This window comes from Erythrolamprus reginae, chromosome 6 (genome assembly GCF_031021105.1).
Source record: "Erythrolamprus reginae isolate rEryReg1 chromosome 6, rEryReg1.hap1, whole genome shotgun sequence".
In the NCBI taxonomy this organism is placed as follows: Eukaryota; Metazoa; Chordata; class Lepidosauria; order Squamata; family Dipsadidae; genus Erythrolamprus; species Erythrolamprus reginae.
In genome coordinates, this window is record NC_091955.1 from 25,708,631 (window position 1) to 25,723,604 (window position 14,974).

The 14,974-nt window shown below is 39.7% G+C and overlaps 1 protein-coding gene across 1 annotated transcript in view; it reads left to right on the forward strand.

Moving 5' to 3' along the window:
* The window catches only part of GRM8 (glutamate metabotropic receptor 8), a 683,451-nt gene that overhangs the window by 583,259 nt on the left and 85,218 nt on the right, over positions 1–14,974 (forward strand). The window contains exon 8 of the mRNA XM_070755423.1: positions 11,134–12,069. Within this exon, the coding sequence (XP_070611524.1) occupies positions 11,134–12,069 (936 nt within the window). The remainder of the gene's footprint in view (positions 1–11,133; positions 12,070–14,974) is intronic.

Below are 14,974 nucleotides of genomic sequence, written 5' to 3' on the forward strand. Positions count from 1 at the left end.
CCCAGTCCCGAAGGGACTGCCGCTCAGACACTATACTTTTCCGCCCCCCCCAAAAAAAAAATTAGAGGGAACACTGCCACAGGTGGCCTCATTTTCTTTGATAATAATCTCTCAGTTGTTGCTGCCTATGCATCGCTCTCCTCATGCGTGGCTGTATCATTAACTCTTGTTCTGAATCCAAGGAGGAGCTAGATAATTGATCTCCTTCTGAGCTGTCTGCCACACTCTCTTCCTCCCTGTCACTCATGTCTTCTTGATCAGAGGAGCCTTCATCAGCAGATTCCACCGGGGGCAAAACAGGCCTGCAGCATGTGGATGTCTCCCCCACATCCACAGTCCTTGGGGCTGGAGCTGGGCCAGAGCTAAGCACAATAAAAATGTGAAAACAAAGAAATGTGGAGATGCATATTTATCTTCTATTATTAGTATCATATACCAACTGGTCAGCGTATTCACTCATACATATCTGTTTGGAACTGAATAAAATAGCCTCAAGAAAGTGAATACAAAATTGGGGTTTCTATTGAGATCTGGTAATAAGAATTATTTTGATTCTGCACGATCAGAATCAATAATTTGATTCTGATTCATCATTTCCGCTGTTCATATCTTTCTGATTTGTTACATCCTTCTAGTGAAAACCAGCTTGCTGTTAAGGAATCAGGCTAGAAACTGGGAGACTATGATTTCCAAACTTACTGTAGACACAGCGCCAGCAGTTTGACATTGGACAAGTCACTTTCAGTCCTAGGAAGCAGGCAATACCAAACTATTTGTGAAAAAACTTGCCAAGAAAATTGCAGGGAAATTGTAGTCTCAGAATCAGACATGATTGAAGAGAAGGGGAAAAATATTCTGTTTCTGTCTCTTTATGTTTTTACTCTCTTTTTACATAGTAAACTGGTTATATCTGGAGTACATGAACAATAAATGTGTATGCATTTAATTTATATGCATAAAATATGAAGCATGCAACTGATACCACTGAGTGTTTTCTCCTGATAGGACTGTAGGAAAAGTAAATCTGTTACCACTGCTTTTCTATCAGCAGACTTCCATCAAATAGAGGGATGGGACCATTCTTATAAACCTTGGCGGTAATGAAACTGACTGTCAATCTAGACTCTTGACAGTTTTTATTTCTAGCTTTGCTTACTTTCTGATGGATTGGTTGCCCTTGACTTGTTTTCTATCTATAGTTCCATTAAATATTTGCAATTTCAGTATGTATCTTCATGCATCTCCCAAGACATAAAACCTACATTACATGAATCCAATAATCTTTTTTAGATTCGTATAATAAATTACATTTGCTTTAGGGTAAGCTTTCCAACATAATTTTAGGAATGTTTTGGTCAAAATGCAGTGAATGTTCCCTTAAATGCATGAGGTGCTTTCCCAAATGCATTGTTCACTCACTTAGGGACAGATAAATCAGGGCATAGCACATATATTCTTTAATGAAGGAGACCTTGAAGCATGACCATATAACACCTACTCGTAATAGAAGCAGTAGTGACATATAACACTTGGTTAAGTGAAGTTCCAGGGCATGATCTGAAGGCACAGGATGCAACTACCCAGCTGATAGATGAGTGCTTGAGCTAGTCAAAGTTTTTTCTAGAGATGGGAAATCTAGTTTCATTTAGAAAGCTACTGAAGCATAAAGGAAGACAATGAACTTCTGATTGTCTTTTCCCTCTGTAGTATAAAGTTATATCTCCCCCACTATTCCGGGATGTTACCCTTTGCAGGAGAGGCGGAGTAACGACACAGACACAAGACCTGGATTTAAAATTGGGTCATTTTTATTAAAATAAATTTGCATAATTTATTTAATTAAATCAGCATAATTAGCATAATTAACTATAACCCTAACAAGGACCCGCAGGGTCAAACAATTGCTTCCAGGGAGGAAAATGACATAAACTTCTGGGGCAACATATGGGCGTAGCTCCATGCTAGTCCAGGTGAGGGACCCCTCCCTTACCTGAGACCATGCCATGCACTTGCATGTGGGAGGTCCTGACGGCTAACCCCTAAAAGGGGAATTAAATGGGCGGGACCCAAAGACAGGTTCCCCCCAACTGCTCAGGTCGTCAAAACCACAAGCCTTTGGAGAGAACCTGTCAATCATCCCCAAAGATGCCCAACGGAGAACACGCAGTTGCTAAACCACCACCCAGTTTTCCGCCCCTAACCTGCCTACCCAAATGACCAAAGGTAAGCCAATTAACCTAAACAGGTGCAAGCACCCCCTAACAGCCGTACCCGTCTCAACAGTGTGGAATAGGCAAAAAAACGGTCATGGCTAAGGGGCCAGACCGCCAAAAATTCCTATTCGGCCCTCTAGGGCGACCCAGAATAGCACACTGTAAGATAGGGAGGGCAGGTGGGTGTCTGCTTTCCAGGGCGAGTCCGGGCGAAAAGGAAAAGCCTCGGGCCTGCACACCCTTTTATAGGGCTGGCAGGCCCCGCCCGGACACGTCACTGATCAGGCCACCCTGGCCTGATCCTCGGCCGAAATCTCGTGAAATCTCGCGAGATTTCGGCTGAGAAACAAGATGGCGGCTACGCCATGTGACTGCGTCTCCCTCGAGCCTCCAGCAAAGAACACCGGTGGGTAAGGTCCACCGGCGTTATTTTTGCAGACTCACAGAACAAATTCAGGATGGCATAGAGAGCTTAAATGAGAATAGACAGAGATAAACTCCATTCTTTCCTGTCACTTTTCCTGTTCTTTTTATTCCAAAAGAAGCAGGGGTATGATCTATTCCATATTTGTCCTACCTACATCCATAGAACAAAATATGTTAGCATTTATTCAAAAGTAACAAGAGTGTGCTGTTCATAATAGAACAATCTAATCAAAAGTTCGGATAAATCCATCAGATTGTTTGTGATTTCAATACGTGGGCCATTCTACTAATCAATTTAATGGTAATATAGCAGCCCAGAAGGTGAATGAGCTCATTAATCTTTATGCCGTACATGCTGACACTATGCCCTGTTGTTAGTTCAATTTTCACAAAATGAATGATTACTGGTGTCATTAAAGATCAGACAGCACACTTAATTTAGAAGATCTGTGTTGACCCACTTATTCTTCTTGTTAATTGGCATGGGACCTTTGCTTCATGTTTATGTTAAGAAATTTCAGAACTTAATTAGAATAAATTGTACGAACTATAAATCAAAACCAACATTTAGATGATCATCATTATGCTGTTTTAAATGGTAAGAAAGTCTTAACCAGAATTGGAGCTTTAAAACATGATTTAAGATTGCTCTCGATATCCATTCTTTGGATATTAAACTAATGTTGATGAAGTAGTAAAAACAGAATAAAATAAAGGAAGGAAGCAGTAATCAAGTCTATCCAGAAAGATTGTAAATTCACAGACTATTCTGAAATAAACTTAAAGACAGTCCCATAAATATGAGCATATCTAACAATCTATTCATGAAACTTGCATTCCCCCCAAATAAGTGCAAATAGATGTGACATTAAAATCAATTGATATTGTGATTTCTTTACTAAATAAAAGGCAAAGCTAAAGAATTTCCTGTTCAGTCATGGCTGACTCTAGGGGGAAGTGCTTATTTCTGTTTCTTAGCCAAGGCAGCCAGCATTGTCCAAAGACATTTCTGTGGTCATGTCACCACAGGATTGTTTGCTGAGGCACACAGAACACTGTTGTATTCCCACCATAGTGGTACCTATTTATCTAGCTACATTTGCATGCTTTTGAACTGCTAGATAGGCAGGAGTTGAAGCAAATAACAGGAGCGCACTCCATCACACAGTAGTCAGGTCTCAAATCTGGGCTGTCGGCTTTTCAGCTAATCATCTCAACTTCTAAATCCAAAAATAAGAGTAGATTTTATACCTTTGCTGCATCATCTCAATTGCTCTGAGTTGCTGCGAGTGAACATGTGAGCACTTGATTGGCTGCGCGTATACCCCGATCAAAAGCAAAGATAAGCAATGAGTTAATAAGTCGCTCCCTTCTTCTGCTTACCAGACCTCTCGAGACTACAAAGATAAAGGTTATCCCACCATGATAACCACCATTAATCTATATTTCTTCTAGATTACCATTATTTCTAGATTTCATTATATGTACCAAAATATATTCAGCTACATTTTTAAAGGTAAAATAAAGTACTCTTACATAAGACCAATATTTATTTATTTATTTATTTATTTATTTATTTATTTATTTATTTATTTATTTATATTTGATTTGATTTGATTTGATTTGATTTGATTTGACTTGACTTGACTTGACTTGATTTGATTTGATTTGATTTGACTTGATTTGATTTGTATGCTGCCCCTCTCCAAGGACTCGGGACAGCTCACAACATATCAAAACAATATACAATATACATATATAAAAAATCCAATTAATATAGCTAAAAAAGTTTAAAAACTGTAATATAATAAAGACAGGAAAAAGCACTTTTGCATTCATAGGTTTGTATAAATTTAACATAAAAATGCAATATCTCCAAATACATTGGAGCATTACAGATTCCCAATTTTTATTTTCACATTCCACAGTTTCTTCATTAATCTTTCCAAGACCCAAAAGCCTGAGGCTATCAGAAGCCTTTATTTGCAAAAATTAGAAACAATCATTTCACGCCAGGATATTTTTTGAACACTTATACCATGTCATAATAAGAACGATATGTTATGTAGTTTATTTGTCAGAGGCACTGAAATGAAAAAAAAATATTATAGGAATCATTACAACCAACTTTCTTGAAATGAGGATTTGTTACCTTTGCAGCCAATAGAGTGTTTAACCTGTGGGATATTTCAAAGTGTATTTAACAATTGCAAGCATTCTGAGAGGCATTCTTTCATTGCAGTGGGAGTGAAAATAGTTGGATGACATTTTGTGAAATACAGACAATTAAATGAATATTATTCCCAATTGCACAATGGAACAGCCAAAATAATTGTCTGGTTTCTGGTGGCTTTCCCCCCTCCCATTTAGTTATTGATCCAATCCCCATTTTACAGCTAAAAAAAGAATAATATGTTAGTAATGTAAAAGAAATTTGCCTTGATTTATTTTTACCATAGCAACTCTAAGCATCAGATAACAGAAGCGGAATTCACAGGGTTTTCCTTTCCTTTCCCTGTCCTGTTCTCTTTTCCTTTCGCCTTCTTCTCTGTCTTTCTATTTCTCTTTCTTTCTCTCCTTCCTCCCTCCCTCCCTCCCTCCTAAAAAGATTTGTCAAAAGGAAATAGAACTTGGGATAAAACTGCTGCAACAAAAAGAATAACAAAAGAAATGTACTTCAAATGCAGGGCATATTTGGGAAAAATGACAACGAGGAAGGTACATTGGGGTGATTGACTCTAGTACAATATATATTAGAGAAGGAAAGGAAGGAAAACAGTGCATATTGTCAGTTGTTTATGACTTTGCCTAGAAAATCTACAGCATTAAAACTAGAAATTTTTTTGCTACCTAAACCTTACATTATGTCACCTTGCCTCACCACTCATTACGTTAGTAACTTTATGTTATATACTGGACTTCCTAGGGAATTCTGGGAATTGAATTCCACCTATCTTAAAGTTGCCAAGTTAGAAAACATTGCTTTAAACTTTCACCCAGAATTTTTTGCAGTATATTTATTTTACATATGTTTAGTCCCTAAAGTTTCCTAAAGGATAATTAGTCAGATAATTAGTCAGCCATTAAGAATCTAAAATCATATTATCGATGTGTCTATATACTCTGTTTCCCTGATAGTAAGACACCCCCGATTGTAAGACGTATCGGGGGTTTCAGGGGGGTCGGCTAATATAAGCTGTACCCCGAAAGTAAGACATATGTCTTACTTTCGGGGAAACACGGGGGTATTGCCGCCTCCCTCTCATCTAGCTGCGCGCCGCCTCCTGCCCATGTCCGCACCATCCCCCTCTCCATACGTCGCCGCGTCTGCCACCTCCCTCTGATCTTAATGAGCGCCGCCTCCTGCCCACTTCCGCGCCGCTCCCCTCTCCATATGTCACTGCGCCGTCCCCCTCTCCATACTTCACTGCGCCGTCCCCTGCACTTGTCACTGACGCCTCCTGCTTAAAATACGGTAATGCACACAGTATTAATCATACATCAGTAAAACATACACACTGGCATACTGGGGTATTATCTGCTGTTTTGTGGTAAATACAATACTGTTCAGGTTGTTAATAAATGTTAATTTTATGGTTAAAACAAAAAATTTGACAATTTTTTCCAATATAAGACATACCCCGAAAGTAAGACATAGTGGGGCTTTTGGGGATAAAAAGAAAGTAAGACACTGTCTTACTTTCGGGGAAACACGGTAGTATTACATTAGATTGTAATGGAGAGATTTTTAATGAAAATTCTGAAGAGTTCATGTCTAATCAGAAACCTATTATTACTAATAGAGACAGGGAATATTGTTCCATACCTTTTAAATGATGGATTATCCTAATGTTTTGAAATTTCTGATCCATTCATTTTGTACCATCTCTTGACTATTTTTTCCCAAAACAGTGAAATTTGTTTGATAGAATATAATGAATTAACTAGGTCAACTGGCGTTAAAGGGAGTTAAAAAAAACCCAAAACACTAGTGAACTCTTGAGGCAAATTGATCTTTTATAGTGGGTCACTTTTAAACTCCTTGCAGAAGATTTTTTAAACTAAGGAGCAACCTGGTGCAACTCATTAGAAGTACAGGTGAAGTTTTCCATATTGTTGGGGGAGGGGAATAATATTGGGACTAAAAGTGTTGATTGCTAATTTGTGATAAATGATTTCTAGTTCTTACAATCAGGGATCATTTCTTCTAGCTGTAAAATAATGTGTTGGGCTTTAAGTACTGGTTGGATTTTGAATTGGCTTTAAAAATGTTCTTTTCAATTGTGTTGAGTGATTACTCCACCTCTAGCTATATTATTTTAAAGTTTACTAAAGTGCAGGTCAGATTGGACTTGTAGAATTAAATGTGCACGCATTATGTTTGAAGAACATTGCCCTGCCTCTTCCAGAAGACATCTATTGAGTCAGACTAAGCTAACCATTCATAAACATGATGCATCTCCATTTTACTGACAACATTTCATGCCCTCATCACCTCGAGGTTCGACTACTGTAATGCTCTCTACATGGGACTACCTTTGAAAAGTGTTCGGAAACTTCAGATCGTGCAGAATGCAGCTGCGAGAGCAGTCATGGGCTTACCTAGGTATGCCCATGTTTCACCATCACTCGCAGTCTGCATTGGCTGCTGATCAATTTCCGGTCACAATTCAAAGTGTTGGTTATGACCTTTAAAGCCTTTCATGGCACTGGACCAGAATATCTCCGAGACCGCCTCCTGCCGCACGAATCCCAGCGACCAATTAGGTCCCACAGAGTGGGCCTTCTCCGGATCCCGTCAACTAAACAATGTCGGTTGGCGGGCCCCAGGGGAAGAGCCTTCTCTGTGGCAACCAACTCCCCCCAAAGATTAGAACTGCCCCTACTCTTCCTGCCTTCTGTAAACTCCTTAAAACCCACCTTTGCCGTCAGGCATGGGGGAATTGAAACACCTCCCCCGGGCATGTTCAATTTATACATGGTATGTTTGTGTGTGTGTCTGTTAGTATATGGGGTTCTTTTAAATCTTTAAATATTTTAAAGTTTTTGGATTATTTATGATTTGTGCTATCTTGTTGTGAGCTGCCCCCAGTCTTCGGAGAGGGGCGGCATACAAATGTAAATAATAAATAAATAAATAAATAAATAAATAAATAAATAAATAAATAAATAAACAAGGTTTCTTAAGCACTCTAGGGTTGGTCCCATGTAATACAATTTTATTTATCTATGAATCTGAAATACAGTGGTACCTCGACATACGAGTTTAATTCGTTCCAGACCCGAGCTCGCAAGTAGATCAACTCGTATCTCAAACAAATTTTCCCCATATGAATTAATGTAAATAATTCTAATTGGTTCCAGCCCTCAAAAAAGTCCCAGAGTTAGCCTAAATTATGAAAAAAGACATGTTTTTAATTAATAAATGTACATGCAACACATATAAATAAACAATAAAGTAAATAATGAAAAGAGAAATGTACAAAATACAATAACAAAATGTATAAAACACGGTACAGTAACCTTACCTTGACGACAGAGGAGTGCGGCTGTGTACTGTAGGAGCACGGCTGAGGAGGAGGGAGTGAGGGGAGGGAGGACGAGTTGGCTGCGTGGAGTTAGGCTACGTAAACAACACTTTCTTAAACTATCATAAACATAAACAAAACAACAATTATCATTCTCTTCTTCTCAGCGGCCTTTCCACTTGCGGATACTTTTTTGGGACCCATGATGCACACAAAAAGTTCAGATTAAAATATACACTCGCTCTAAACACTGACACGACCGAGACGAGACTTTGTTTTGCGTGCTAACACGTGCAAATGGCTGAGATAACCAGAAGCAAAGGGATTCTGGGTCAGAGAGGTGATGCGCCAACTAGCGGTAGCATCCTGAAGCTCAGCTCGTATCCCGAATTTGAGTTCGGATGTCGAACAGAAATTCCGCTCGTGTCGCGGCTTGTAACTTGGAATACTCGCATGTGGAGCAGCTCGTATCTAGAGGTACCACTGTATGTGAAGGCTGTGTAATCCTTGTGAGGTTGACAAAGTATAGCTTTCACTGGCCATGCTGCTACAGTACATGGAAAATATAGCTCGGCATCACTTTGAGTGGGTCATGTTTCCCTTCTTTAATATATTTGTTTCTTTAAAAAACAAAGACATTCTATTTCTGCTCAAAGTCATCAAAGCAGTAGTTTAAAAAAGCTTAAATGAAGCTATAGGCAAGTAACATTCTGTAATTGTGCTACAGGAATAAAATAAGCAGAGAAGTCTGAAGAATCTGACAGTTTCATTAAAACAACAAAGCAAGTGTACAATTGTGATATTGTAACACATGTTCCACCCTTTATGTACATTTAGTTGTCTATTTACAAAAAGAGACAGTTGTTTTGTCGTTTGCTTCTTTTGTTGGTGCTGTGGATGCTAATGTAAAATGTAGAACTGTAAGTAATCTAGCACTGTATTAGTAATGTAATTAATGTAAATTAATTAATCTTTGAGGAAAAGTTGCCTGTTGGTATAATTAGTATATCTCTATAAAATGATTTAAGTGTTTATTTATATCACTATATCTCTAAGAAGTTTAAAAATGGAGTGATGTGAATAATTTTCTCCATTTTCAAACAACTCTGTAATTAAAGGAAAACACTCCATGAACTTCATATCTGATAGTTGCTAACCGGTTCTTGTCAAACTCATGTAATACTAAAATGCACATTAAGAAACAGGGACTTTCCAAATGCCTTGAATTCCAATTACAGCTGTGCAAAGGAGAGAAATTATGAGGAAATGTAGTTTTAAATGGAGGGATTGACTCATGCAAAGTTTGCTTACTACTATAGTGCTGGATTCCAAGGGCCCTCCTCTTGAAAAGATTACTTGATCTATAGCACCACTGAGATCCCTAACAACAAATTAGTGTGTGTCATTAGAATTCAAAGGGCTATCTAACCTTCTAAAGCCAGGCCTTGGGCTATATAGGTTTCCAGATATAATTCAAAGTTCTCTTAATCAGCTATGCAGTCTTTTAAAACATTGGCTTCAAGGATTGCCTGCAGTAGGAAGACTCAGATGCTTGATGCTTGCAGACTGATCTTTAAATCTTTAAAAAGTGAGAATCCATAGCAGAAACAAGCTTTCTTCCCTCCCTTCTTTATGTTCAGAGCAGTAAAGACAATGTTTTCCTAGCTAGCTTAGAGAGACATGATAAGACTGGTGATAATTAGTGAATCAATGAGGTGAATGATCAGGAATGCTATTTTATTTGTCTACAGTGGCTTATGTTTAAGCTTTTATTATGTGTCATTGTTTTGTTGTAAGCTACTCAGAGAAATTTGATGAGGGAAAAAAGTAAATATGGTAAACAAATAACTCCGTAGATGGTAGAAGATAACAAATAAACAACTTGAGACAGATCCAAAAGGTAAAAATACAATAAAATATTTCGTTGCTTCATAATTTTACTTCTCAGAAATAAAACTTCTTGTTTTTTCTTAGATCAGTGCAGGATATTTACTCTGTCCTTACATTAGGATATAAATTAATTCCAAACCCATATGCCATTATTTTCTAATTAAATGTTTGAGAACTATATTTGCATGTGATTAGCTCATAAATTCCTTTTTATAGGATGCCTTTGCTTCAGACAAGAGCTTAAGAGTCGATAAATCTTTTCACAGGCATCAATTTGGTCAGCCGTAAAGAGGTAAATAGAAACTAATGGCACTCATCAAGCTCAAGGCGCAAATGATTTATTATGCCCAATCATTTAATAGTTTCATAAAATCAGTATCAGAGAAAAAGGGGGTTTCTTATAAAAATAAACTGCATTTGTATTGTCAAAACAAGGTGATTTACAAGAAACTTGTGGCCGTGAGAGGCCATGGAGAAGGGGGGGGGGAAGAAAATCTTAAAGTTGAAATGTATTAAAAGACAAACACATAAAGGTAAAAGAAATAGGTTAAAGGAATATATATGGAATAAAATATGAAAACAAAATGTGTAAAAGTTTTCAAGGTTGCTGGAATACCCCCCAGAAAAATGGAGAAAGTACAGCATAGGAAGGAGAAAGGGAAGAGAGGTGTGAGAAGAAAGAAGAAAGAAAGGAGGAGGAAAGAAGAGAAAAGGGAGAAGAGATTAAGAAAGAGGGCAGGAGGGGAAGTAGGGAAGAGGAGAAGGAGAGAGAGAGGGTGGAAGTAGGCTTAGAAAGAGAAAGTGGAAGGGAAGAGGGAAGGAAGGGCTGTATGAGTTAGGAAGGAAGGATGGTTAAAAAAGCAACCTGGAACTAATAAAGCAATAAGAAAAATATAGAATATATGTATAAAGATTTTGTAAAAGAATGAAATGAGAAATGAAACGATAAATATGTGAAAATGTATGGGAATTAAAAAAAACTTTTTCAAAAGAAAAAAAGAAACTTGCGGCCAAGATTAGGGATATGATAAATAGAAGAAGATGAATTATTTTTCTTCTTCTTTATACATATATAGGTAGAAGATATGCTTTGGGATATCAAGGAACGAACTCACCCCACTTCAGTCTGTAGTGTGCCCTGCAAACCTGGGGAAAGAAAGAAGATGGTTAAGGGAGTATCTTGCTGTTGGCATTGTGAGCGCTGTGAAGGATATCACTACCAAGTGGATGAGGTCACCTGTGAAATGTGTCCCTTTGATAAGAAACCAAACGCCAACCGCACGGACTGCCAACTCATCCCCATCATCAAACTGGAGTGGCATTCCCCGTGGGCGATTGTGCCTGTCTTCATAGCAATACTTGGCATCATAGCAACCTCCTTTGTCATTGTGACATTTGTCCGCCACAACGACACCCCAATTGTCAGGGCTTCAGGGCGTGAGCTAAGCTACGTTCTCTTGACTGGGATTTTTCTCTGTTATGCTATCACTTTTTTAATGATTGCAAGTCCAGCTACTGCCATCTGTTCTTTTCGACGGATCTTCCTAGGACTTGGAATGTGCTTCAGTTATGCAGCCTTGCTCACCAAAACAAACCGGATCCATCGAATATTTGAGCAAGGAAAAAAATCAGTCACAGCTCCAAAGTTCATCAGCCCAGGTTCCCAACTGGTGATTACCTTCAGCCTCATATCAGTACAGCTTATAGGAGTCTTCATTTGGTTTGCTATCGATCCTCCACATATCATAGTAGATTATGGAGAGCAGAGAACTGTGGATCCTGAAAATGCCCGTGGGATTCTCAAATGTGACATCTCGGATCTATCGCTCATTTGTTCTCTTGGATACAGTATTCTTTTAATGGTAACGTGTACTGTGTATGCTATTAAAACGAGAGGAGTTCCAGAGACCTTCAATGAAGCAAAACCAATTGGATTTACCATGTACACCACCTGTATCATTTGGTTAGCTTTTATTCCAATCTTTTTTGGAACGGCACAGTCAGCAGAGAAGGTGAGTAAAGAAGTAACCTTTCTCAATCTTTTGTTTTGTTTTGTCCTATTGAAAAAAATTAAATCATTTTTCAGTTAATTCACTTGGATAATCAAGTTCAAAAGTTGCTTGAGCAACATCAACTCATAATGAATCGAAATAGAATGTCTTTTTCTGTATATGCATGTAATGTTTATACTTGTCATTTTATGTTTAGTAGTTTTATACTCAACTACTAAAAGAAACTGTTATTTCAAAACCCCAAATATCAACTGATTTGGTCTATGAAACACTTAAAAATTGTATAATTTAGAGAAAAATGGGAAAGCAAGTAGAAAAAGAGTCTAATTTTGCAATGAGTATAGCAGTCAGGCTTTGCAGAAGTCTGAAAAGAATCAGCATTTGAATATAGCTGATACTTGAAAATAGTTGGCTTGTTCCTGTGTATTCATAAATTGTTTCTTTGAAGGAAGGGACAAACAAAACATTGCCATGAATCACACTCAATCGGAAATGTGTTTGTGTAGGGAATATAAATATTTTGGTATACAGATTGCAAGCTACATTGTCAGGCACAAAAGACAAGGTTCACATATGAAGGTTCAATTTAACTGATTTATTTCTAAAAGTATGCATAGCAATCTTCTCAACTAATAGCGATAGCATTAGTACTTTGACTTATATACCACTTCATAGTGCTTTTACAGTCCTCTCTAAAGTGTTCCTTCTAATTTTTTTCAGTGTGGGCGGAAAAGTATAGTGTCTGAGCAGCAGTCCCTTTGGGACTGGGTGGCATAGAAGTCTGAATGAATGAATGAATGAATGAATGAATGAATGAATGAATAGGGAAAAAAATCCCTTCTTTTTTATTAAAAGAAATTCATAATAAAACAAAACCAAAATCTATTACTACTAAAACTAAAACAACCAGCAAAACCAAAACCACAACTATTAATAAATCCATGCTTTAAAATCTTCATTTCTTAAATATTTATAGTATTAGTAATCTAATACTATGAAAATCTATCTGAACACCAATGCATCAATTAATACATTTCCATATTTACTTTTCTATAATTTTATTCAATATTTCCAAGCTCAATTAATTTTCAGGACTTACCGTGTTTCCCCGATAGTAAGACCCCCCCGATTGTAAGACATATGGGGGGTTTCAGGGGGGTCGGCTTATATAAGCCATACCCCGAAAGTAAGACATATGTCTTACTTTCGGGGAAACACGGTAGATAAACGGTATTGCGGAGGGGGGGGCGATGACATTGCTTCCAAGCTCCCCGCGCGCCCCTCGCCTTCGCTCGCCGCGGCGCCACCGCCTCTTCCCCTGCCGAGGCTCAGCTGCAAGCGGCCAGCGAGGCCGATCGGCTCCGAGGCGAGCGGCCGGAGCTGCGCCCTCCTTCGCCCGCCTCCTTTCCGCTCGCCTCGGAGCCGAGCGGCCTCGCTGGCCGCTTACAGCTGAGCCTCGGCAGGGGAAGAGGCGGTGGCGCCGCGGCGAGCGAAGGCGAGGGGCGCGCAGGGAGCTGCCGAAAAGGAGGCTGGTGAAGGAGGGCGCAGCTCCGGCCGCTTGCCTCGGAGCCGATCGGCCTCGCTGGCCGCTTCCCCTGCCGAGGCTCAGCTGCAAGCGGCCAGCGAGGCTGCTCGGCTCCGAGGCGAGCGGCCGGAGCTGCGCCCTCCTTCGCCCGCCTCCTTTCCGCTCGCCTCGGAGCCGCTCGGCCTCGCTGGCCGCTTGCAGCTGAGCCTCGGCAGGGGAAGAGGCGGTGGCACCGTGGCGAGCGAAGGCGAGGGGCGCGCAGGGAGCTGCCAGAAAGGAGGCGGGCGAAGGAGGGCACAGCGGCGGCCGCTCACCCTTTTTGACTGCCCATCCACCCCTTGACCTGCCTTTAGCCAGCCAGCCGAGCGTCCGTGTCGCCGCAGAGTTGGCCTCCCCTGCCGAGAAACATTGCCGGGAGCGGCGAGGGGATGCTCCCCGCAACCCGCCGAATGTCGAGGTCAGCGCCTGCCTCCTTTCCGGCAGCTCCCCGCGCCCGAAGACGAGCCGGCCCCGGTGCCCGGGACAATGTAAGACATACCCCCAAAGTAAGACACAGTGGGGCTTTTGGGGATAAAAAGATAGTAAGACACTGCCTTACTATCGGGGAAACACGGTAGCATTTACTATTATTAACTTTCATCAATCTTCTACATTTCCAAGTATATTATAAATTCATAATGCAAACTCATAAAATCATACAGTACATATCATAAACCCCTTATTTATCCTATGTATCTTCCATTAATTTTACCTATGTTATTCTATATAGTTCTAAAATTCTAATCTAATTTTATGAATTAATACATCCTAATAAACACCTAAATATATATTTTGCCATCATTCCATAGTCAATTCATATTTAATAATCAATCATCCCTCCTCAAATTTCTACCACTGTCTCATTTCTGGGAGCCTCTCCTGTCTCTCCCCCTTTTCTCTCTCTCCCCCTCTTCCTTTCTTTTTCTCTGATTCCTTCCGCCTCTTCTCCTCTCTTTTTCCATTCATGTCTCTCCCCCCCCCGCGCGTGTGTGTGTATGTGAACTCTTGAGCCATTTCCAAAAACAGGCTGGGGTTTTTTCTCTGTCATTATTTGGGTGCTTTTTACCATATGCTTTAAATCAAGAGTCACTTCTCTCTCTCTTTTGTTTCTCTCTCTTTCCTCTCATTCTCTGACTCAATCATTTTCTCATTTCTCTTTTTTTCTCCCCCTTTTTGCTCTCATTTATCTCTCTCTCTCTTCCTTCCTCTCCTTTTCTCACTCTCTCTCTCTTGCTTTCTTTCTCTCTCACACCCTCTCTCTCTCTAGCTTTCTTTCTCTCTCTCTCTCTTGCTTTCTTTCTCTTTCTCTCTCTCTTTCTCTCACCCTGCTCTTGCTACCTG